At 41.3% G+C, this 26107-nt stretch overlaps 1 protein-coding gene across 1 annotated transcript in view; it reads left to right on the top strand.

Moving 5' to 3' along the window:
• Window positions 1-26107, top strand: part of LOC137265820 (tudor domain-containing protein 15-like) — a 48039-nt gene that overhangs the window by 5347 nt on the left and 16585 nt on the right. The window contains exons 3-19 of the mRNA XM_067801283.1: window positions 6488-6589; window positions 8153-8216; window positions 9368-9459; window positions 10448-10586; window positions 11382-11462; window positions 11789-11817; window positions 12233-12306; window positions 12741-13313; window positions 14155-14208; window positions 15281-15380; window positions 16103-16175; window positions 19444-19803; window positions 20111-20212; window positions 20572-20784; window positions 21450-21612; window positions 23158-23209; window positions 23817-24014. Of these exons, the coding sequence (XP_067657384.1) occupies window positions 6488-6589; window positions 8153-8216; window positions 9368-9459; window positions 10448-10586; window positions 11382-11462; window positions 11789-11817; window positions 12233-12306; window positions 12741-13313; window positions 14155-14208; window positions 15281-15380; window positions 16103-16175; window positions 19444-19803; window positions 20111-20212; window positions 20572-20784; window positions 21450-21612; window positions 23158-23209; window positions 23817-24014 (2469 nt within the window). The remainder of the gene's footprint in view (window positions 1-6487; window positions 6590-8152; window positions 8217-9367; window positions 9460-10447; window positions 10587-11381; window positions 11463-11788; window positions 11818-12232; window positions 12307-12740; window positions 13314-14154; window positions 14209-15280; window positions 15381-16102; window positions 16176-19443; window positions 19804-20110; window positions 20213-20571; window positions 20785-21449; window positions 21613-23157; window positions 23210-23816; window positions 24015-26107) is intronic.

The following is a 26107-nucleotide window of genomic DNA, read 5'->3' as shown; positions in this document are numbered from 1 at the left end:
AGTATGCAGACATGTTATGTTCGCATAACTAATCCACTGTTGTACTCGGGTTGCATTAAATTTGAATTTACGTGTAGGGGCTAGTAATGGGTGGTATTTGTATTACTAAGGAAAATAAAAGAATTACAGATGTGGCAATTAAACGAGTCATGTAAGGCAATGATCATATATCATTCATTAATACTTAACATCAAAGGAAGATTCTTTAGAAAAAAAGTTTAAACTAAATTAAAGATAGCGCACAGTAAGTGGAATGATTAGGACTAAGAGTGAGTCAATGAGTTTTGTATTTATTATCTATAATTTACTAATAGCCAAAGCAACTAAAATCCATTTGAAGCTTAATGAATTCCAAATTTCCTACTTACTTCGAACTTCTTTGTACATCTGAGTGACAGGTGTGGCATTTTGTCTTATCTGCTTAATATTAGAAAGAAAACTTTTTCCGGCGGTTTTGGTATCATCAGCGGGAAGCTTGTGAGACTGCTTTAGATTAGTGACAAGATCGTCTTCGTGTTGACAGTTGCGGTGCAGTCTGGACTTAGATTTTCGAAGCTCTCTTAACGCTAACATAGTTGTAATAACTTGTAAGGTTATGTACAGCATTTGTGTGACAATCGAAAGAGAGCTTCAAAACTGTAGGACCTGTTGTTCAGCGTGTGTAATGAATGGAAGTTTGTCATCTACTTTTGAACCTTTTGACTAGCTATCGACCATCTGCAACAAATTTATTAACTCATGCACAGGGACGCAGAAAAAGTCCAAATGCTTTGGCAAAATTTCCAGTCATGTAACAATATGAGTTTTCTACTAGCTGGGTTACGGTATCACTTACAGTTTCATTACTGTAACAGTAAATGTATTGATTATGATACATGATGCAAGAACACCATTAATGATAATATTTAAGTGTCTGGGACCCCCAGTTTGTAGTCCAGGAGTCTGAGGACCCCTGAAAATTATAATCATGAGTCAAGGGAACCTTCAAATACAGAACTCAAGGTAAATCCGTGTATTCTTTACGCAGTAAACCATATACTAGCTTGAACATAACCATTGTGATATGATACAGTAATAGAACAATGACGTTACACCAGAGTGAGACGTGTTTACTCATTTATTACAATACACCATCAGGAAAAATTGAATCTTGCTCACTCAAGACACTTTGAGCTCTCACTCACTTGAGCTGAATTTCACGCTTGTAGGGTTAATTCTGCATTGTCTTGCAATTACCCTGCTTCACTGCTTTACCTGCCTAAAAACAAAGGTGCCAGCATTTTGGGGAGACAGCCATCATTGCACCTTCAAATGGATTACTCCTGTCAAAAAACAGTGGCAATGTGAGCAGCCGTACTTGCTAGCTCATCATATGTTCAAGTGTAAGCAGACCAGCATATTCTGTACACTGCTTTTGAAGTTCATTTATCCACAGTTTTAGTTCACATGATTGAATGTTTCACATGCATGCTTTCTTCACCAGTTCAGAAGAACCACAGGACTGACATGTAATAATAGGGGCATTAGTAATTCTTTTTCAAAAGAGATCCTCCTTGGGGTACTTATAGGCATTAAAATGTCAATTTTAAAATCCTGCTACAATTGTAATCATGTTGTTCAATTAGATATTTCAAAAAGTTGTTTTTGTCTTATGAGACCACCCCTCCAGGGCCCCACCAGGCCTCCCACAGCCAAGAGCAGATAACTAAGCGTGAACCTCATATCTCACTTTTCATGCTGTCGTGAACTAGTTCAGACGTTTGCATGGTTCCTCTCAGAATTTCCTGCTGACTGTACTATATGAGACAAGGAAGCAAATATTATATGTGTGGTACTTTTTCCTTTATTATGCGGGCAATAGGTAAATTGTACGTTGATTTTTATGCCACTGCCATATTTGGCAAGAGGCATATTGGATGTCTGTCCACACGAAACAGGGAATGTACCCTATCCACTTCTCAAAAAACGCTCTGTGGAATTCAATGACTTTATACATGGGCTTTCTTGGGACTCTAATGGTGTGCATCTCATATCTTGTTTTTGTGCGTTATCCACTTCTCAAGAAATCTTACGGAATTTGTTTAGATTACAATTTACAAATGTGCTTTATGGAGATTCTAAATATGTGCATCTTATATTTTGATTTTGTATTTTATTTATTTTTTCTGTTTTAATGCCATTTGAACTTTCATAAATTTTGTTGAATTTCTATCTGAATATAGTGTTATAGGGGATGAAGTCTTTCCACTTCTCCACAAAAGCTGCGCAACAGTATTGGTTGAGTGTCTGTGTGTTTCATTGGGACTCTGAAAGTGTGCATCTTATACCTTGTTCATCCAATTTCTTAATATTGTCACTTCTACAGATGTTTGAACTTGGTCGAATTTGGTTCTATTCATCCTGTTTGTCCCATACAACACACAGGGGGTGTACTTTATTCACTTCTTCTCAAAACCACTGCACAAAAGTCATTTACCTTAGTTATGTCTTTTAGAGAGACTCTTTAGGTGTGCATTGCATATTTTGTTATTTTGGGACTTGAAAGGTGTGCATGTAATGGTTGCATTTAGACACAAATTTTGTCTTGTTTATTCATAAGCTTGTTGTACCACACTGCATCCTGCTTCTCTTTTGGCCATGTGGCTTGCAAGATGGTGGTTCTCACAACACTCACATGTATTTTTCAAGTTAAATTCAACACCAAGATAATCCAGATAATCCTCTACATATTTTGCCCTCTCCCACTAGCATTTTGTCTTATCACAGTTGACTCGATGCTACTTTTTAGAAGAGAAGGGAATGTTAGGACCTCAGTTATGGACAACTGTATTTATGTATTGGTCACACTGGGTGGTTCTTCTAGCGCTTCCCTGACTTCAGTCTTAAGCGTTTGTGGCTATCAGTCGCTCGTTACTCTCCAGCTACTCAACAGGCTTTCCTTGTCTTACTGTTACTGTTTGAACTTGTTTTTACGTTGTTCCCAGGTGCCATTATGGTTGTCTGAGAGGCAGCAGAGGCTGTTTCAACTTGTAAGAATTCAAAGCCTCTGTTGAAACAGCCATCCAGCTCTCGTCCTAGACCCCCGATTCTTGCATTGGTATATCCTCCTTTTGTGGGGAAGAAAGCAATCTCACCGACTTAAGGGCAAGGGTAAGGAAAGGTAAATCAGCACCAACTTCCCATGCTTAATTCCCCAGATGCCCTAAGTCAGCTTGATCAGAACATGGTTGTATTCCTATGTCTGGCGTACTTTGTCTTCATCCTGACATCCCTGTAGGCGTCCATCTTTCCCTCTTCCTACAGGAGTGGGTAGAGGTCACATCCAATCCATGGCTCCTGTCCACACTAAGGGAGGGCCACATGCTACTGTGGACAGATGGTCCTCCTGCCTTCTCCAGAATTCATTGCATTCTGGTGCCATCTTTTCAACAGAAAGTGGATGTTCTCTTTGATGTGCTGAGGTCCAGTTATCACTGGACAAGGCAGCCATCAAGGTAGTCCAAGAGGCGCAGGAAGAAGCGTTTTTTCACTTGACGTATTTCCTGGCCAGGGCGGAGGGTTTAGACCCATTCTAAATCTCAAGGTTTTAAACAGGTTAATAGAGGTACCATCTTTCAAGATGGAGATACTGAGTTCTGTGATCTGGGTAGATACAGGGGATTGGCTCACATCAGTCGACGTGAAAGAGACATACCTCAATGTTCCAAAGCACCCCGACTTTCATCGACCCTTCATGTTAATGTGCTGGAGTTGAGAGCGGTCAGGTTGGTGTTTGAACGCTTCATAGCTCAGGTTCACAACCGTGTGGTTCATTTAGAAATGAACAACAGGACAGCAGTGACCTATATTTTGAAGCAAGGCAGTACAGTGTCATCGACGCTTCTTAGGTGACATGGAAGTTTCTGCTCTAGTGTGACTGGTACAGCTTTCAGGTATTACCAGTGTACCTTCCAGGAGCCTACAATCCGTGAAGGTCCCGGGGTAGAATAGGCCTTCAGCAACCCATGCTTGCCATAAAAGGCGACTCAGCTTGTCATAAGAGGCAACTAACGGGATCGGGTCAGGCTCGCTGACTTGGTTGACACATGTCATCGGTTCCCAATTGCACAGATCGATGCTCACGTTGTTGATCACTGGATTGTCTGGTCCAGACTCGATTATTTACAGACCGTCGTCATATAGCTGTAATATTGCAGAGTGCGGCGTAAAACTAAACTCACTCACTCCAGGGGCCTACAACGTTCATGCCGATGCTCTCTCACGAGGCATCCTGGCTTCACGGGAGTGGATGCTTGATCAGTGGAGGCTGGCTAGGCAGCATCCACCATTCATGGTTATTACACAGCTACATCAGCCATGCACACTCACGCCAATGGTGTGGTCTTAAGACGACACCCTCTGTTGCAGCACTTCTTGGCAGGCGTGTATTATCTCCCTGTTGTTCGGGTCATTCCATTTGGATCTGTTTGCCTCTGGAGCAACATGTCAGATACCTGCGTTTTGCTCACGGATACCAGATTCAGCGGCACTGTTATTGCTGCTTGCATCCTTTGGAATCGTCTCCAAACAAGCTGAATTTCTGCATCAATTGCAGACACAATTCTGGTTTCCAGCAGATTAATTCCCCTTAACGTTTAGTATTAGGATAGATAGGTGTGTGATGAACTATGGTGATTTTTTTATCCCTTTTCTTCGTCTCTGAGCGAAGTTTTAGAATTTTTACGATCATGTTTTGGATCAGTTTAGCAGCATTCAGCATTCATGGTCATTCCACCGCTATATCAGCCTTGCACACTCCTGTCAGTGGTGTGGTCTCAAGACAACACCCTCTGTAGCAGCACTTCTTGGCAGGCGTGTACATAATCTGTCCGACTGTCCTGTGGGTTAGTCCCTCAGTCCTCTTTTTTATGCTTTGTTGTCTCTCTCACTCCAGCTGATAAGTTGGAAGGCAGCTTTTCTTGTGGCAGTAACATGTGGTTGAAGGGTAGTTAACATTCATGAGATGTCTGTTGACCTTGAACAAGACAGTGTTAGTATTCACCTACGAGACTCTGTCCTAAGATTGCTGGCTCCTTTCAGATAGCGGCACTGATTGAGCTTCCCGCTATCCGTCAGCCTCCTCCGCCTGGTAGCTCTATAAGACATCCTAGATATCCGTCAGACTCTCAAGGCTTATGTCAAACGAACAGCATCTATCCACAAAGATAAACAGCTGTTCTGCTGTTATGGCAGTGGCAAGGCTAGTCTTCTGGCAGAAAAGCAGACCATGTCTAGGTGGCTTGTTCCTGGCATTTGTATGGAGTATGTTCACAAAGGTCTAATTCCCCCTAAAGGATTGAGGCTCACTCAGTTAGGGCAGAGGCCACATCTAAAGCTTATGCTGTGGCCCTGCCCACTGACCAGATCCGCTTGGTGGCTATTTGGAGCGGTCCAAATACTTTGTATGGCATTACAAACTAAATAAGCACTCTAGAGAGCGTGCTCAATTTGGTCGTGTCGTTTTAAACAGTTGTCAGGGTCATAATACCATAGTTGATTGAGCATTCTACCCTTCTGCGTTTTTTTCTTGGTGGAGGTTTTTTATGGTTCGAATCCCTGGTGAAGGCTTTGTGATGTTTTTGATCTATCCTTGTTATAACATTCCCTATTTATTAATCTTAGTTACTCTTAGTAACCTTTGCAGATTTGTTCAAATTATAATGCACAGAATTCTGCTCCAAGGAGGGACACGTCCAAATTGCCACAATCTTGTTATAATATGGGATAACTTAAGCTGCCTCTGAGGCAACCAGAGGGTTAATAATCACATGACTTATATCACAGTGGCACCCATTTTTCACCAACATGGCAGAACCATGCAACTGACATTTTGTCAATTTTCAAATTAATGATGGCCAGTAGATATATAGCTGCAATTTACTGTCATATTTAAAGCTATGCTTTGTAATAAGTCTATCATCTTGACATTTTGTCTTGTATTGCATTGTGTTTATCGTTTGTGTATATATAGAAGAGTATTGTCACTCTGAGATGATGGACCCTTGAAGAGCCATTTTAGAATTACCCAAGTTTGTTGTAAGAGACAATTAGCGGGATCAGGTGGTCAGATTCACTTACATGGTTGACGTGTCATCGGGTCCCAATTTGTGGAAATTGATGCTTATGCTGTTGATCACTGGATTTTCTGATCCAGACTTTTATTATTTACCGACTGCAGCTATATAGCTGGTATATTGCTGAATGTGCCATAAAACTAAACTGTTGCTCACTTCCTGTGATAGTGTGGTAGCCAAGGGGTGAAGGTGTTTGCTCATCATGCTGAAGATCATTTCCCCACATAAATGCAGTATGTTAAGCCAAATACTGGTGTCCCCTGCTGTAGTATTTCTAGAATATCATTTAAAGCATTGTAAAACCAGACGCCCTTGCTTTGTGCTGGTCACGTATGTTGTATATATGTCTCATTATGTTCCTGTTACTGCTGCAGGGGTGGTGCAGAATTTGAAGCATGGGACCCACTTCGGATGGACTATGAAGACCAACAGTTCAACTCCTATAATAAGGGTCCCGGAAATCGCTTAGCAAACAGGTAAAACTCTGTGGCGTGTTATTTTAGATAGATGTAGTAATATGATTCACAATGACAAATACAGTTGTTGTGGTTCTGTATGTACATAGCACCAGATAGACATTGATTTCTGATTGGTAATTGTACAGACATTGACAGTATTGTTTGGTAACCATGGTAATCGGTAAGTGATACAATATTGAAAGGAATCTACAGGTAACAAGGGGTAAATAATAATGAGCAACTTAGTCTGACTTATTGTAATATGCGAAAACTGACCTGCAGGTCAGACGACCAAGTAAGCATTATCTCATAATCAAGCACAAACAATTTGTATATTTTTCCCTTTTTAGTTTCAATTTCAAAGAGAGGCTTTGCTGAGGTTTTATTTATTTTATTTATTAAATGGCTGTGTAAGTCTTTGATTTTGTTAAGTGTAGTATTGTTTTGCTTAACTAACATCCGTAGGGATGGCAGTTGTTTTTTTTTAATGCAAATTGGTCAATCTTGAGATGCGTCTAAATCTGGGGAGAAAATATTTACGCTGTTGTGGACCCACTTACCAACATCAAGTACCCACATCTGTGTTCCTTGCAATGGGGCTATCAAATTTCAGTCCTTACCTTAACAAATGGGTTGCGACTCCAGTTTTGGTAAGCATCCTTGCTTTAACATATGGGTTGTCCCAGATATCTAAACAAAGAACCTTTCGGTATATCTTGATCCACACAATCTGTAAGATTACTTTTCATAATCAGTATCAGAAGGTGGTCTCCTGTCAGATGTCGACAGAGGTCCAGTTTGTAGCTGCGAGAAGAATTCCCAGGGGGTGTATAAGTGAACACAGATACCAGTACAGGTCTCCCAGTCTCTTGGGAAATCCCGAAGCTGGTTTATCTACCACCTTTTCTGTCAGATTCAGTAAGCATTAAAGTAAGAGTCAGTACAAGGAAAACTATGTAAATATTATGATAAAATTTATACTTTATGTTTATCCTGACTCATGAGATGAAGCTCTCCCAGCCATCCCTTCTCACCATTCCTGTAGGCCTGTGTGGGGCTATAATTTGGAGAGAGTGAATGTTTGAGGTGGACACTTTTGGTCCAAGGTCACATGGACAGTTATATGGGAAAGGGAGATGACTCAGGATGAGTGATTGTACATTCATTTTTAGGGAATTTTTAGGGAATTCAAGTTTCCACTAACTTTTCAGAAAAGGGAAAGGAGATAAGCAATTGTGCATGAATCTGGATAATTATAGAATATCAATTTTAACATAAAAATTACATCCTTTATCCTGCAAAATAATGACAAGGCTTTCAGGGAATCCATACACTGCTGTTAAAAATATTTACACACATGTGGTCAGGACGCTTACGGGGCAGACAGTCATTTATTGCAGATCAGGTTTGTGGTTCTGGTCACGTCAGCAGTTGTTGATGTCAAATCAAACAGTCATCTACTGCAGATCAGGACTGTGATCATTGGTCTTGAAGTATTGTAATTGCCATTACACTGCCCTTGTTATCCCCCCTTGATTCCAAGCTTCCAAGCACTAGGTGGGCTTGTTTCTTCTGTTTCAGACAACGGAGCACTAAAAATGGAGTCACCCTGTACGTGCAAAACCTGCCTCTTGGAATTGACGAAGTAAGTGAATCATTGCAGTCAAAGTTGGTTAAATGTTGTCACTTGCAGTAGTTCTTTTTATGAAATCTTGTGTTCTGGACCGTTAAATATTCAGTCACTCTGGATTATTATCATCTGAGTGGGTTTTTCACCTTTTCTAAAAATTGAAATGTTTTGGGGTTGGTTTGGAAAAAATCGTTAGTATGGTTTTGGTAATTTTACTTGCATTAGAAATAAAAATGAAAATGGTAGGGATGTGTGGTGAGACGGTGTCAGGTGATCCATGCTGAAAGTTGCTGATAAAGGGCAGTGGGACAGCTAGGTGGTTAAAGCATTAGCTCGTCCTGGAATACACACAGGTGCGATTTCTCACATAGCTACAATGTGTGAAGCTCATTTCTAGTGTATTCGCCTCTGTGATATTGCTGGAATATTTCTAAAATCAGCTTAAAACCTAACTCACTCACAATATTGATAAATTATATCTCAGAGTTGCTCAAGGCTGTTTGGTGCTGTTTCTACAATTTGTTAATATATCCCTGAACCTGTCCTTACATCTGTACTCCAACTCTAAACACATGACGTCTTGGTTTTGGTAAAGAGCAAGTGAAAATTGCCTATATTTATACGATGGTTGTAAAAACAAGTGAACCTGATGGAACCTTTGGGGACTTAATGATGGGCTATTGAAGAAACCGTAAATGTGTTCGGACATCCCTTACATATGTTGAAAAGCCTATTATCCGCTGATGATAGGTCTTAAGCAACAATAAAAAAATTATGGCAGGAAATGCATGAGGCAGCAGCTCAGTACAGTATGTCTTCTTTAGAACTGAAATGTTCATGTAACAAGCAGTTCATATTTTTTTTGTTTGATCCGAACTTGGCACGTCAGTTTATTGCGTCAACTCCTAACGTGTGTGTTTCCAGACATTAAAAAACCTGGCTAATGTAAATGTGTATTGTTGATTTACTTTGATTTGTAGAAATCAAACATGAATACACCCTCTTTTAACACAAGATTGTTGGATAGCCTTGTGGTTAAAGCGTTGGCTAGTCAGGCCAAAGACAGATTTCTGGTGTCTCCTGGTGTGATGTTGCTAAAAGTGGTGTAAAACTGTCCTCACTCACTCTATTGATGCATTAACCATTAATGCTTGTCTTTCTTTCAGCAAGGTCTAATGAACATGTTTTCGAATGTCGGTAAAGTTTCAAAAACACATGTCAACATCTCTACGAGGGACAACTCCCAGTGCATGTATGGGTAAGGGACTTTTTGTTTTATCGATGCCGTAGGCCAAAGTATTCCAGCTATATCAGTAGACTGTGAATAGTTACCAGGTATTTTGACAGTGGTCACCTCTTCTATAAGCCGGGGAACCACTTCTTACGGTCATTCGTTTTTCAATAATTTGCTGTTTTGATGGAGCCAGCATTTTTCTTACTGTCATGTTAAAACAAAAATTATTTATTCTTGGACTCGACTTTGGAACAAAGTCTTGTCTATTAATGTTATGCATGAGTGTCGTATGAGGCATCTAACGGGATCAGGTGGTCACACTTGCTGACTGACACATGTCATCGTATCCCAGTTGTGTCGATTGCTGGTTTGTCTGGTCCAGATTTAATTATTAACAGACCGCCATCATATAGCTGGAATATTGCTGAGTGTGGCAAAAAACAAGCAATCAACAACCGCGATGACTCCGCACAGGCAGCTGCCTTTGAATGAAGAGTGAATGAAGAGTGAATGAAGAGTGAAATTCAGCTTTAGAATTCCCTTTAACATACATAATAACATGTACAAATCCCTTTTTGGTGTAAAACTTTAAAATCTGATTGACAGCAGTGTTTACCCTGATTCAGAAAACCTGCGTATTTGACACAGAAATGATCACAGTGAATTTGAGACTTGAATCATTGTAGATGTTGTGCTACAGGGCCCTTAGTTCAGATAGCCTAAACTTGTAATTAGCTGTTTCTTAAAACAACTTGGATAAATGTTTGCCAGTTAAGTGCTCATTGATGATGAGAAACATGACCTGCCCTACCTTGTGTTTTGTTCTTATATGAAACACAGTTGATATCTTGAAGAAAGTTCCAAACTGAAATTGACTCCCAAAAACATGTCCATGACTTCCTCTCGTGACATCAGGGAGTCCTAAATTTTTATGCCTTGGGTATACACTGTGACTCTCCCAATAATAACCTCCAAAGCTTAGCACTTGTAATGATTGTTTGTTGTTCCTCAGCTATGTGGAAATGGCTAGCGTCCGAGAAGCAGAGGAGGGAATCCGAAAAATGGACGGTTTTGTCATCAATAAACACTGCCTAAAAGTCCAAGTTGCTCTCTCACAAGAAGAGAGAGAAGCTCGGATGCGCAAGAGAAAAGTATGTCTTAAATATCTTAACAAGTGATATTTTATTTGTGATATTTCATTTGACATTTGATATTTCAGATTGAAATCTCATCCACAGTCGTGGTTTCCTTTTTTTCTTATCACAGTGATATAATATAAACTTTTTGGTTGAAGAAGTTGTCTTTAGATAGGTTTAAGGAGTCATATTTTGGATTACTTTTCCAGTAGAAAAGACCCATGAATGTCCAAGGTAGAATAGGCCTTCAGCAACCCATGCTTGCCATGAAAGGCGACTATGTTTGTCATAAGAGGCAACTAAGGGGATCGGGTGGTCAGACTCGCTGATTTGGTTCACGCATGCCATTGGATCCCAGCTGCGCAGATTGGTGCTCATGTTGTTGATCACTGGATTATCTGGTCCAGACTTGAATATTAACAGAACCCCGCCACATAGCTAGAATATTGCTGATTGTGGCGTAAAACTAAACCAAACTCACTCACTCACTCACTCACTCAGTAGAAAAAGATTCTTCAACTAGTTTTCACCAGCAGACAGACTTGGCACTCTGACCCACTCAGCTGCTGCTTCTTCCACCATTGACAGTATTTATCTGCTACATTCATTTTACGATTTTTTCAAAGGCATTGTGTAGTTTTGTTTTTCCTTTATATTCCAACACATTGACATTAGGGCGAGAAAATGTGAAAACAGGCACGTTTGGGGGGCCAGTATTGTTTTGGCCATGTTGCGATTTAGATATGTTGTGTCTGTGTGGAGAGACAGGCTGCCACTAGTCAGGTTCATGGTGTATTTGCTCTAATACAGGAGGATGAGGAGTTCCTGAGCCAGCTGAACAGTGGGAGAAGAAGCAACTTTGGAAGCGACTCTGATGAACATAATAACCGGGTATGACTTGAGTAGCTTAAGGAGTCAATGACCCCCAGGACCCAGTAGATAATCCTACCAACCAATCCCATCCTATGAGATTACAAGTGCGCATGCGCGAGATCGGTGTGCAGACCAGTAGAAGCCAGTAGATGATTACACAGATGGATACCAGTAGATAATTGGCAGGGATTGGTAATAGTATTGGACAATTGGAAGCAAGGAACAGGTCCATTGATGAGTAATTAAGCATGGTCCGTTTAGAGCATACTCTGGTTTCATGGAGAGTTATAAACGTTGACATAAGAGACATATTCTTACTGATTGTAAACTTATTGTTTTTGCAGGCAAGATCTTTCCAAGGCAACAAACCAAGGTAGGAGAGGTCTGAATTGGAATAAACTCAATGTTGAACTCATGAAAAGTTGAAATAAAGAAAGGTCAAACTGTGATTGGCTATTTTGTTCGTGAATGGTTAAGCATTTCATTTGTATGTATAGAGCCTCCCTTATTCGATCAACTAACTACATCTCACTCAAAGGATTGCTCAAAAACTGAACTGTATAGCTTGGAGTGAGGGGAGGAGAAGGGATGTGGGAGGGCCTGACCAGACTGATAGTTTTATTGGTGACAGTGAGTGTCTTTGTCTTTGGAACTTGGTTCTAGCACTGCAATCCTCTGAAGTAAAGTATAGTTATCTTCTCTATTTTTTTAACATTTTTAATACTTTATCCTTAAGTGCATTACATCCCTTACATCCTGGTGAATCTAGAAGATGTTTCCTTTGATAGAACTGGTCGAGGACGCGCAGAGTTGCTGGATGAACTGACAGACACAGAGTCAGGAGGTCGCAGACCAGGTCAAGGTCAGTTGTCAAGGTCTCCCTAGAGATGTTCCCGAGGTCATAAGACTTGTAGTGCTACACACATGGTACACAAATATGAACACATTTTTTATGGCCATTGTTGATTGTCTGATTTGTCTTCTGCCCTGGACTGTTATCCCCCAGCAGTGCTGGTTCTGTTGCTATCACTTTCAGACCCTGGTAATATTGCTCCATGCTTAGCTGGGCCTATATGTGGAAGAGGCTGTGTAGTTCAAATAAGGCATTGAAGGTGCTGATCACAGTTGCTCACAATAATTAGAATTTTCACATAGTTAGCATTTGTGGTGAAGACTTAAACTGCAGTCAACCTTCAGCCTAATCTAATCAACAGAAACCAGTCTGGAAAAGTTGTTTATGACCTGTTTTGACCATTTATGTTAAAATTGTTTTGAAGAAATGCATATGTTTTGCAGATAAGAGAAATAATGGCTTACTTGGGAGTAGTCCTTTTGAAGGTCCACAGGGAGTTGTGGCCCCTGGCAGTTACCCTTACCAAAGTCGAGGTGGCAGAGGTCAGCATGGCAGAGGAGGTTACCATGGTAACCCAGGTCACATGCCGTTACATGACTACCCAGGTGGACATGGTTTGAATCCACCACTGATGGGGCAGGGATATGGATATGGAAATATAAATAACAACTTTGCACCTCCAGGACGAGGTCGGGGATTCATGAATATGAACAGTTTCCATGGTTACAGTGGAAGAGGGAGATACCTTGATGGTGGAAATATGTATAATGGGCCTGGGATTGGACGAGGGTATGGGAGATTTCCGTACCAAGACCATATCCAGGGTGGTGGCCATTTCCAGGATCCCGCTAGAATGTTCCCTGCAGGCAGAGGAATGCCGTACAGGCCCCAGGCACAAGCCTTCCCACCGCAGGACATGAACCCCAACTACTATGGACCTGGTCGAGGTCGTGGCAACTCCTTCCCAGGCCCCAGTAGGCCTGGCTACTTCACAGACACTCAGAGAAAAGGAAAAGGTTGGTAGTCAGCTGAAAGTGGAAGACATTTCATTGTTACAGTTCTTACTATTTAAGGGGTGGTGGTGTAGCCTTATGGTTAAAGCATTCGTTCATCAGGCGTGGGTTCGATTCCTCACATGGGTACGACATGTGAAACCCTTTCTAGTGTCCCCCTGCTGTGATATTGCTGGAATATTGCCGAACGCAGCATAAAAATATGATTTGCTCACTCTTAGTGTTTCACACACTACCATCAACTGATTTAATTCTTGTGGGCAGCAGACATAAATGTATTTTGATCTTGTCAGTTTATCAAAAAGCTGGTGGATTAAAGTCTATTCATGCAGGTGATGTTTTGTGTCAGTCTGCCACATGGTGGACTGTAGTGGCAGGATGTATATTTTGAATCTTTGAAATACCAGGGCAGTTCATTTGCATTTCTGACCCGTGAAGGTCCGAGGGTAGAATAGGCCTTCAGCAACCCATGCTTGCAATAATGCTTGTCATAAGAGGCAATTAACGGAATCGGGTGGTCAGGCTCACTGACTTGGTTGACATGTCATAGGTTCCCAATGGTGCAGATCAATGCTCATGTCGTTGATCACTGGATTGTCTGGTCCAGACTCGATTATTTGCAGGCCACTGCCATGTAGCTTGAATATTGCTGAGTGCTGCATAAAACTAAACTCACTCACTCACTATTTGCATTTCTTACAATTTGAGGAAAATATTCACATCTGCAGAAGTTTATTTTGTTTTGAGATGACTTTTGATCATTGATTAATTCCCAACATATCTGTAGCTTCGAGCTCGAGATGATGTGTGGTTTGAAGTGGCAGCATTCATCTTTTGCTTACAGAGAATTCTGCTCCCAAACCCGACAGTCGACCGTGCTTGTTCTGCAAGAAGATGGGTAAGCAATGGAAGTTGGTTAGTCAATAACAGACCTGTTGGTGTGTATGGTTTCTCAGTCGATCCTACCTATCTGGAATACACTTATTCTGAATAAAGCTGATAAAAGTATCTGTTTTAAGACCATACAGTTTTCTGAAGTTATCAGTATTTGGAAATAAACAGATCATACCTTTATACCAAAACAAAATTGTTTTTAATAAAAAATTACATCCCGGTGTAAATTACCATTCTCGCCGCCATTTTTATATGGAGTGTGAATGACACTGAGCAGAAGCTTGAAATGGTTGATACGTAAGACTGGTGACCTGTGTCAGGCATGTGAACCATTGAAGACTCTTATTAGAAATGGTCAGCAGCAACCCAAGCTTGTAAGAGGTGTCTTAACGAGTGGGTGGTCAGTCTTCCTTACGAGGTTAACACAGGGCATTGTATCCCAACTGAGTACAACGATGCTCATGCTGCGGATCACTGGATTGTCTGGTCCAGACTTGATTATTTACAAAGCACTGCCACATAGCTAGAATTTTGCTGACTGTAGCATTAGACAGCAATCAATGAGAACGGCGATGGTCATTTGTTCATTGTGAGGTCCTCATGGCTGACTATGTAATGAACACATATACAGGTCAGAATGTATTCTGTTTTAACCAACAAGTGTTTCTATGACCTGTGGGGATCTGAGTTAGAATTGATCCTTAGTAACCCATGCTTGTAATAAAAGGCGACTAATGGGATCAGGTGCTCTGGCTCACTGACTTGGTTGGCCCATTGTATTCCAATTGAATAGATTGATGACCAGGGTGGTAATCACTGGATTGTCTGGACCAAAATTGATTATTTAGTCTCACTCTCCAATTCTGTGAGGTTTAGCTTTCATTCAGCTTCATGAGTGTCATTCATGTTGTTAGGGTATGTACCATTTCAGCTACTAAACACTGAGGTCTCGCGGACAAAACTGTACATTAAAAGTTTATGTTTGACTGTGAGAATTAAGCCCTTCCTTCCCACTACCATGAGATGAGGACAGACAATGCAGCTGATTTGTCTAACTGTACATGTTTCTTTGACAGGCACATTACAATGTATGCGATGCAAGATGCCGTACTGTTCCCGGAAATGTCAGCAGAGGGACTGGGAGAAGGGACACAAGAGTCTCTGTCTCCAGATAAGGTGAGCTATATCACTTCAAGCTGAACATTGTATGGGACTGACCCAACACATGTGTCAGTGCTTTTTTTCTCTTCTCTCTTTTTTCCCCCCACCCCGAGACATATTGTTTTTGTTGTAAAATCTGAGAGTAAATTATTTTTCCAGTTCTTTTTTAAAGAAATTGTAGTACCAACCCATGTGGATACAGGTACACCCCACCCACCTCCATGACTGACTTGTAAATGATGCATTACAACTTCAGGGGACACTACTCCACACGCCTTCAAGGGACACTACTCCACACGCCTTCATAGGGACACTACTCCACACGCCTTCATAGGGACACTACTTCACACGCCTTCATAGGGACACTACTCCACACGCCTTCATAGGGACACTACTTCACACGCCTTCATAGGGACACTACTCCACACGCCTTCAAGGGACACTACTCCACACGCCTTCATAGGGACACTACTTCACAGTCACTGATCCATGCTCACAATGTTTACTCCATGTTGGACAACTGGGAGACTTCTGTGGATATAATGTTTACATTATTAAAGTGAGCTGTTTCTGTTTAGGTACCAACACTTATCATGCAAGTGGCAGTAGCTTCACAGAATCGTAGCTCACACAGACAGTTAAGAAGTTGTATATACCTAGAACTCTCATTACACTGGCATCTATATGTCCTCACAGAACTTACTGTGTCGTAAATCTACTGTTTACTTGCTTTACAGTGAGATGAGGAATTGTTCGGAAGAGGAACTGGACAGTCGGTTTGATGTTAGTGTAACAGAGGACTTTTTTGAGGTTAGACATGATATTGTTACTTACTATGAATCCAGCTTTCATTTTGTTTCCGGAGCATAACTCGGAAACTGTTCTATATTTTTATACTGGACTTGATAGATATAATAATCTGAGCCTATGATTGTGCCTTTTGCTATTTACAGATTTTTGGCATTTTTTATTGTTTTTGTTTTTCCATGGAACATTTTGGTGTTGGTCTAATGGAGGTGGGGTGATCTTCGTTTCCGGAGCCAAAATGGAAAAAATGTTCAATATTTTTCTGCAGAACTTCTGTAGATATATCAATCAGAACCTAGAGTGGTGCCTTTTGCTATTTACAGGTTTTTGTGATTTATTATTTTCTCTGTTTCCATGGAAACATTTTGGACATTGTCTCAAAAGTGAAAGGTGTGTTTCGTTTCCAGAGCAGAACTAAAAAAACGTTCAATATGTTACTGCATAACTTTGTAGATGTATCAGTCAGAACCTAAAGTGGTGCCTTTTGCTATGTTCAGGTTTCTGTGGTTTATTATTTTCTTGGTTTCCATGGCAATATTTTGGACTTAGTCTCAAACTGACAGGCGTGTTTCGTTTCCGGAGCACATTTCAAAAAGTTCCTAATACTGTACACTACCTTTTTTTTGCGCCTTTAAATTTTCGCAAGTGATGGTCACTAAACCTTTTCACGCCTTCTTATTTTCGCCAGGTGATCTTGTTACAGGGCATCTCCGAATGTTTCTACATGACACGCAGGTGCGTGACCATTGAGCTGTTATAAAATAAACAGATTTGCGAAATGATCTAACAACAACTTAATGAAATTGATTTCAGAACTAATCCTTTTCAATTAGGTGTTAGAGCAATGAAAATAGAACTTGATTGAGCCTTGTTAATCCAGATTAGCCCAGCAGTGACACATGATTGAGCAATGACACCTGTATTGTTTTTGTGTTGTTGACTTACCTGAATAGAGTGAATGATATATCTATATTATCACGTGTTTTTATTCTCGCGTCATGAAGTCTGACGTGAAGTTCGCTGGGGAAAAAACAGTTGCGAAAATTTGGCTCTTTACGGTATCTGTCAGTAAAACTTTCTAGATATGTGTAGCATTTCACTATTTACAGGTTTTTGTGATTTATCATTTTCTCGGGTTCCAATTCAGACTTTGTCTCAAAATGGAGGGATGGACTTTGTTTTCGGAGCATAACTAAAAACTTCTCAATATCTTTCAGCAAAACTTGGCAGATACGTGTGGCAGACCCCAAAGTGGTGCCTTTTGCTGTTTGTAGGTTTTTGTCATTTATCATTTTCTGGATTTCCATGGAAACAGTTTGGACTTACTCTCAAAATAGAGTGTTGGGCTTCGTTTCCAGAGCAGAACTCAAAAACTTCTTAATGTCTGTCTGCAAAACTTGGCAAATATGTGAGGCAGACCCTAAGGCAGTGCCTTTTGGTGTTTACAGATTTTTGTGATTTCCCATTTTCCATGGAAGGGATTCGGACCTAGTCTAAATAGGGAGGGATGGGCTTTGTTTTTGGAGCACAACTCGAAAACTTCTCATTATCTTTCAGCAAAACTTTATAGATATGTGAGGCAGACCACAAAGTGGTGCCTTTTGCTATTTGCAGATTTGTGTGATTTATTGTTTTTCCAGTTTCCACAGAAACGATTCTGTCTTAATCTCAAAAGGGAGTGATCGGCATCATTTCTGTGAAACTCGATAACTTTCAGCAAAACTTTGCAGATGCAAACAATTCGGACTTTGAAAATGGTCTCAAAATGGGGGGATTGGCTTCGTTTCTAGAGTACAACTCGAAAACCATTTGATATCTTTCAACTGATCTTGGCAAATATATGGCACAGATCTTAAAGTAGTACCTTTGGCTGTTTACAGATATGTGTCTTAAAAAACATCAAGTAACCTTCAGATGATTTGTCCTTTTCTCTCTCTCTCACACTCACTCACACAGACAAAATTAAAGAAATGTGTTAAAATGTCATATAGGTATGGTGTAAAAACTTTAAAGCTCGACATGTGTAAGCAAACTCTAATTGTAAGAGCCTGTGCATACCACAAGTTGAAGTTAGTATTAAAAGGTGACTGTTCCACTAAACAGTTCTTCTGTTTACAAACAACTGAGTAGATATATTTAACTTCACACTACCAGTGGAAGACAGACAGCTGGACTTATGAGCACTAACTGGTCAACATGAAACCCAAATTCTGTATCTCGTATTTATGAAAGGGATCATTTAGACAATTACAATACAGTACAAATAAATGTTTTGATGGGAACAGTGGGTTAAAGTAAAGTCACGTGATCCCTCAATAATGTTGGAAATGAATTTTATATTTGTTGATTGCCGATGATTATAGTAATCACCTGAAATTGTTTTAGATCCTTTTTTTTCTTTTTTGAAACCAGTGTGAATATTGTTCATCATGTTATGACAGTGATATTTCGTAGTCATAGATACAGGGGAGATAATGAGAAGAAGTTCCCCTCCACTTCATCGATCATTTATTAAGCGAAACATTTGTAAATGATTTCTTCGTAGATGATGTACCACATACCACAAGTCGTATTGAAACATGTTACAGATTTTTTCACAACATGCCAACAATAAACTGCATTACATATTGTTTGCTAAGTGTATAGTACAATATTGATACAGCCCTTGAAATGGATAGCCTATTACCAGTACTTTCATAACAGGGAGTGGGTTTAGTGTTATACCGCCCGCAGCAGTATTCCAGCTATATGACAGCGTTGTGTAGATAATAGAGTCTGAACCAGGTGATCAAGAGCATGAACACCGATCTGCGCGTTTGGGAACCAATGACATGCCAACCAAGTCAGTGAGGCTGACCACCCAATCCTGTTATCGGGCTCATATGACAAGCTACATTCTAACCTGTACCTTTCACAGGACCTTTCTACTGTGATAACAAGGGCTATTGGTCACATTTGGTGAAGAATAAATTGGAGTAAGTGGGTTCCTCAGTGAACTGCATTGTAGCCATGCATGTGGGATTTGTCCATTCTTTTGGCACATCTCACCTCTGATGTCCTCATTCAAACAAGTCTCATATGCTGTGATCTTACTGCTCTGCCATCTAAAGCAGTGTTAAGTATACTCACACATTCCAATAGTACATTACAGGGAAACGTGTTACAGTTTAAACTAAGATATGGTTGAGTATAATGTTTCCAAATCATGGCATTTCATAAACTGAGTATTGAATTTGCTTATGTCAAGAAATGTAATGTTCCCTTATTGCAGAATGGCAGCACAACTGGAAGAAAGCCAGCCTCAAGGGATATGAGTGATTCTTCTTCTGAAGGATCAAAAAAGATGGGGCGTGGCAGCCGTGGACGTGGGGGAAAGACAACCACAGCCACCAAGACCAAGCAAAGTAAGAAAATGACTGAAAACTCTCCACCTAAAGACAAGAAGCCAGTTAATGGAACCACCGGTGGCGGCAGCAGTCAGACCAAAGGTCCCCAGCAAACAGTTGGTGGGAAACATGGAGCACCTGCAAGTCTGCCCAGCAAAAAGACCATCTCAAATCCACAGGCAGTCACACGCTTCTTCTTCAAGAACATTACCCAAACACAACTACCTGTCGGCAGCTCTGTGCAGGTGAGTCTCTCTGTGCCCCAACAAGTGTCCTTGACTTCTGTTGGAGTGTGGGAGTTACGATTGTTTCAGCAGAACAGGTTCTTGTGCCTGTGAACAACTCCACACTGTGGTCTTGTTGATGCAACAGTATAGTTTCGGTTTGTTCACAGGTTCTTCATTGGCGATTCTCCCAGGTTCTTCAAGGGAGTTTCTTGTAGGTTGTTGCTGTGTGTAATGAACCAAACAACTGTGGCAGGTTGTTGACATGTCTTTAGTTGCTTGTTTCAGCTAACTTGTTCATGGGTGTATATTTTCTTGGGTGTTACAGGTTGCTGTGACTCACGTAGAAAACCCTACAGAGATCTGGATTCAGAAGGGCATCTTCGAGGACCTGGAGAAACTTGAGCAACTGAAGGAGAAAATGAACAAGGTACACTGACCAGCAGTAGCGTTAACAATACAGTAGTTATACAGGCAGCAGTATTACCAGTATGTTGTAAGGATAGTATGCACTCTCAACAACAGAGTCATCTGGATAGTAAAGGAAGGGGTTGTGTGGTAATCTAGTGGTTGAAGCATCTGCTTGTCACTCTGAATACCAGCTTGGATTGCCAACATGTCCCCTTCTGTGAAATTGCTGGTGTATTGCTAAAACTTGCTCACTGGCAGAATAAACTTACTCTGGTGTTTCTACCTCATTGAGGTTAACTATCAGAACATTCCATCGGTAAGCCCAGACGGAATCTACTTCCGTTGCAAAAGGAACTGATTGTAGTAATGTGATTTCAGGTTTGTGGCAGCAGCTCCAGCAAGGTGACGGCACCCATGGTGGGTGACGTACTGGCAGCACAGTTTCAGCAGCAGTGGTATCGTGCTGTTGTCAGGTCTCTCAAAGCTCCGGATAATGCCACAGTATTTTACTTTGACTATGGCAACTCGGCCACAGTTACATACTCACAGCTTGGGAATGTAACAGAAGAAATGTGCAAACTCCCTGCTCAGGTAAGTGTATATCAGGATCGCACTGCAAGCTGACCAAGATTAACAACTGCCTCTCTCCCATACAGACTCTGACAGCATGAACTCTAGTTCACTGTGCAGTTGCCTCTCTTGGGCATGGCAGAACTCCATGACATCAGAGGTGTATTAGGACTGTGAGTGCCCACACTATTGTCTCCCGCAAGAGCTTGCATCAGCCCTGAACTGAAATGAGCGCTTGTTTACATTAAACCATTTGTGACCAACTCATGTTTTTTCTGGACAAGCTGAATAACTTCTTGTGTTCTTGTTAAAGGTAGTGGAAAAGGGTGAATGGTGACGAATGACAGTAAAGCACCTGATGGAGCTAGCATACCCTCAGAACAGTCGTGTTATTAACCATAAAGAAGTTGACATCCACAAATCTTGTTTTTCTTTCCTTTCCTTTTCTCCCATTTGATAGTCAAGGTGATCCAGGTGAAACTTGCTTTTCCCCAATACAAAATTGTCATGAAAGACAAGTAATTTGATAAGGTTTTCAGGCTCACTGACTTTGTTGATACATGCCTTCATAGTTGCAGTGATCAACCCTCAAGATATCAGCCACTAGTGTACGCTCCAGACTTGACTGTCTACTGATCATTGTTGGGTGAATCGTTAAACAAGAAACAAGTATATTCTTTCTGTAGGCTGTCTGCTGTTGCCTTGAGGGTGTGCGTCCCGTGAAGGAACGATGGAGCCAGGAGGCGGTGGCCATGCTTCGCTCAGAGCTCGAGCAGAGAGTGTGTGTGTTCCAGGCTGACGATCAGAAAGATGGCAGATACACAGGGCAGATGTTCCTTCCTGACGGAGGTATGGTCCAGTAAATAACACACCGGACAGTAGGCCAACTATCCTCTCTTCTGCTAGTATGCTTGCTGCACCTTTGTTACCATAGTGTTTGTGTGGCCTACAGTGGGACCTGTTAGGTGCTACAGGAAGTCCCACACATTCCTCAGTACATTTCTCTTTCACGCTGTTCGAACCTTACAGAAATGTCTTGAATCATCAAGTTTGACTGTATTTGGTCAGTGCTGTAGTTGTGTGACAGATAAACCACTTCTGTGTTGTAACATAGACCATTTAGATTTTGGCCTAGGATGTCAATAGCAATTGTTGATGGTGGTGAGTAACAACCCAATGTATCAGCTGGTCAGACTGGTCATTGTGTGTGAAGTACTCTAACTGTGTGGATCACAGCTCACAATGTTGATCACTGGATAGTCTGTTACAGGGTCTCTTTGCCCTACTCATAAAAATTCAGAAGTCATTATGAATCACTGCAAGTGTTCAGCTGTAGAGGTCATTATCAGGACTGTCACAGTGTTTGAATCACTGCAAGTGCTCAGCTGTAGAGGTCATTATCAGGACTGTCACAGTGTTTGAATCACTGCAAGTGTTCAGCTGTAGAGGTCATTATCAGGACTGTCACAGTGTTTGAATCACTGCAAGTGTTCAGCTGTAGAGGTCATTATCAGGACTGTCACAGTGTTTGAATCACTGCAAGTGCTCAGCTGTAGAGGTCATTATCAGGACTGTCACAGTGTTTGAATCACTGCAAGTGTTCAGCTGTAGAGGTCATTATCAGGACTGTCACAGTGTTTGAATCACTGCAAGTGCTCAGCTGTAGAGGTCATTATCAGGACTGTCACAGTGTTTGAATCACTGCAAGTGCTCAGCTGTAGAGGTCATTATCAGGACTGTCACAGTGTTTGAATCACTGCAAGTGCTCAGCTGTAGAGGTCATTATCAGGACTGTCACAGTGTTTGAATCACTGCAAGTGTTCAGCTGTAGAGGTCATTATCAGGACTGTCACAGTGTTTGCCCGAAGCATAAAAATTCAGGAGTCATCATGTCTCCGTGGTGTCATGACAGGGAGTCATGGACACATTTTGGGGAATCTGCTTCAGTTTGGAACTTTCACAAAGATATTAACTGTGATTGTTTAATAACATGGTTTCAAAATCAATTTGAGGTTTTGAGAAAGAAAGCATGAAAAATTAAAACATTTGCACCTTTATCACCCTGTAGTGTTCTTGTGGACTACAGTGGGACCTGTTAGGTGCTAAAGCAAGCCCCACACATTCCTCAGTACAGAGAGATCTGTTCACGGTGTGCTGGGTGACAAGTTTACATGTAGTGCAGAGATTTCTTCCTGAAAGCAATCTCTTCCTTGATGATATATTTCAAACATTTTAGCTAGTTGGTTTGATCACAAGTCCTTCAAAAATAGTTAAAAGTAACTTTATTTGCCTGTGTTTGTCCATTGATCAGTGTGGCAGGACTTACTGAGCCAGAGCTGTTCTGTTTTTGGGGTTTTTTTTTTTTTCAGTTTTGGTTTTTATTTTTTGTTTCAGGCTCATCTGTGAAGGACATGCTTATTGAAAAGGGACTTGCTCGCTCTAAGGGGTGAGATGACATGTTGAGATACATCCTTCTTGCCTGCAAATATTAATATTGTGCCCCCCATTCCAATTGTATAAGTAAGATGATTCACTCGTAATAACACCAATCCAACATATGAGAGAAATGGCCTTAATCGATAGAAATCACTTGTTCTTAGAAATGGGCTCATTCTAATTAATTTGTACGAAATTAAAGTATCTTGTGTCACCTGACCAATGATATTTGTATAATTTTTTTAAAATTATTTGTGACGGGTATTTCTGTCTAGAATATTCATTTTGCGAAATATGCACTATATCAAGCGGAAGACAAGTAATTACACCTGTTGGGTCTACATTTCACTTTTTAACGTCCAGTTGGCATCTGTTTGTATACCCTGCGCAGGGTAGCAGTTAATACCTTTCTTGTTACACTGAAGAAATGTTTTTGCTTCCCATTATGGGTACAATGTGTGAAACCCATTTCTGGTGATATTGGTTGATTTTTGCTAAACATAGCGGGGAAACTAAGCTTGCTCGCTCGCTCACTCATCCAGCTGATTATGTCATAGATGTAGGCATTATTTATTCAGTTTCCTGTTATGAATGGTGCTTGTCCTCTCCGGTTATAGCCCATTGATGGTAGCCAGGGACATGACGACATTGTCACAATCTCTGCATGTTGGCCGAGAGATGACCATACTCATCCTGGAGTGGAAGTCGCCCGTCTGCTTCTCTGCCCAGCTGATGGAGGCAGACAACGTGAACAGCTTCCACTCCCTCATACAGGACATCAAGATGGTGTGTCTCCAGGAAGGACCCCACACCAGGTCAGAGTCCACATGACATCTCCCATGTCACCAGCTTGGAGTTTAACGCCAGTTGAACTTGGAATTTTGTACACTTCCGTTAATGATGACAAATTAGTGGATGTCTAAAATTCAGTTTTGAAGACTTTGCTGTATGTTTGTTTTTAGTACATACAGCTTGAAATAGGGACAAGAGTTCGCTGAATTTGGCTGAAAGTTCGCTGAAACTACTGACAGCATGTGAATGGAAGTTTGCAAGCTAATACAAGATTTACTTGTGAAGTCAACCCGTGAAGGTCCTGGGATAGAGTAGGCCTTCAGCAACCCATGCTTGCCATAACAGGCAACTATGCTTGTCGTAAGAGGCTACTAACAGGATCAGGTGGTCATGCTTGCTGACTTAGTCAACACATGTCACGGGTCCCAGCTGCACAGATCGATGCTGATGTTGTTGATCACTGGATTGTCTGGTCCAGACTTCATTATTTACAGACCACCGCCATATAGCTGGAATATTGCTGAGTGTGGCATAAAACTTAACTCACTCACTCACTTGTGAAGTCTAATTCAGAAAATTAGTATAATTTATTACTTGTTTGACTAGTTACATACCCTGATCGATTTTTAGAATTTACAGATTTTTGCAGTCATATCTGAGGGTAGGGTTAAGCTAGAAACTACATAAAATTCCAAGCTGTTTAGAAATTGATATTTAATTCATTGCTTCAGACATGTAGCCATTATTGAAATCACCATAGTCAAGATTGACTGTGAGAAGGGAAACAATTCACAATATCAAACATGTTGTGTGTGAGCGTGGTTCCAAGGTAATACATTCATATAACGAAGTCAGAGATGCCAACCACTTCCATTTTGGAATAGTTGCTCCGATTTTCAAACACGAAATCTACTGTTCGATTCATCTGTTAAAACCTACAATTTTTAGAAAATACAAATATGTTTATACATTTAGATTGTTGGAAAGAATTTTAGTAAATAGCTGTTTGAATATGTTCATTTGAGTGAAGTATTATCTGGTTAAGTATGCTCAGAAATTGCATATTTCCAGCAGACTAAGACCCTAGACACCCACCGTCAAAGGGGTCCCAATCCCCCTCTCATGCTCACCCCCAACTTGCACCTTCAGGGCTCAAGATTTTTTTCATAGAGATCCTCCTTGGGGTACTTATAAGCATTTAAATGTTCTTTAAATTCTTGCGACAGTTGTAACCATATTTTTTGAATAAAAATATGTACAAAACAAACAACATCGTTTTTGTCTTGTGAGACCACCCCTACAGGGCCTCTGGCCCCGTGATATTTGGGTGCAGGATCCTCCTTCAAAAGGCTCGCACAAAAAGAAAAGTGCAGCTTCCTCCTCGGAGGGGTCAGCCAAGAAGGCCAGGGTTGCTAGGGACCCTTCCCCTTCGCCTGCTACTGTATCCCCTGCACCACACCCTGCTTCACAAACACCGTTAATATCTGTTGAATCTATTAACACCTTGTTCCAGCAGCAAATGTCTTAGCGAACCAAGTGTCTCGGCCCTTCTCAGTCCCTCTGTTCCTTCGTGTTCAGTTTCGGTAACGCCCTCGGCGGGTTCACTTTATGGCGAGAGTTCCTTGTCCGAGGAGCGTGAAGAGATGGACATGGAGGAGGAGGGGATTGGGGAGGAGTGCGAGACCGAGGTCCCGTACTCGTTTGGTTCGTTGCTGAGGCAGGTTCGGGAGAAGATTGCCGAGATCCTGCCTCAGGTTTCGATTAATGTGTTTTGAGCCCATTTGGCCGAGGACGAAGTCACCCTACACAATGTGTTGTGTTGGAATGTGTTGGAATTGAGAGCAGTCCGCCGGGTGTTCGAGAGCTTCGTGGAGTCTATGCGGGGTCGAGTGTCGAGTGCTTCGCCTCGAGACGGACAACCAGACCGCTATGACGTGTCTCCGTCCCTCCTTCAGGAGGCGTGGCAGTTTCTGCTGTGGTGCGACCAGTTCAACATTTGGGTACTTACCGCCTATCTCCCGGGCATAGACAACGTTCGCACAGATGCGCTCTCGAGACGTATACTAGCCCCTAGTGGATGCTGCATCGGGAGATATTTGGGATTATTCTCTCGCAG

The sequence above is a fragment of the Haliotis asinina genome, chromosome 15 (genome assembly GCF_037392515.1).
Source record: "Haliotis asinina isolate JCU_RB_2024 chromosome 15, JCU_Hal_asi_v2, whole genome shotgun sequence".
NCBI classification, from domain to species: domain Eukaryota; kingdom Metazoa; phylum Mollusca; class Gastropoda; order Lepetellida; family Haliotidae; genus Haliotis; species Haliotis asinina.
The sequence above is the reverse complement of the archived record's forward strand: the minus strand, read 5'-3'. Positions and strand labels throughout refer to the sequence as shown.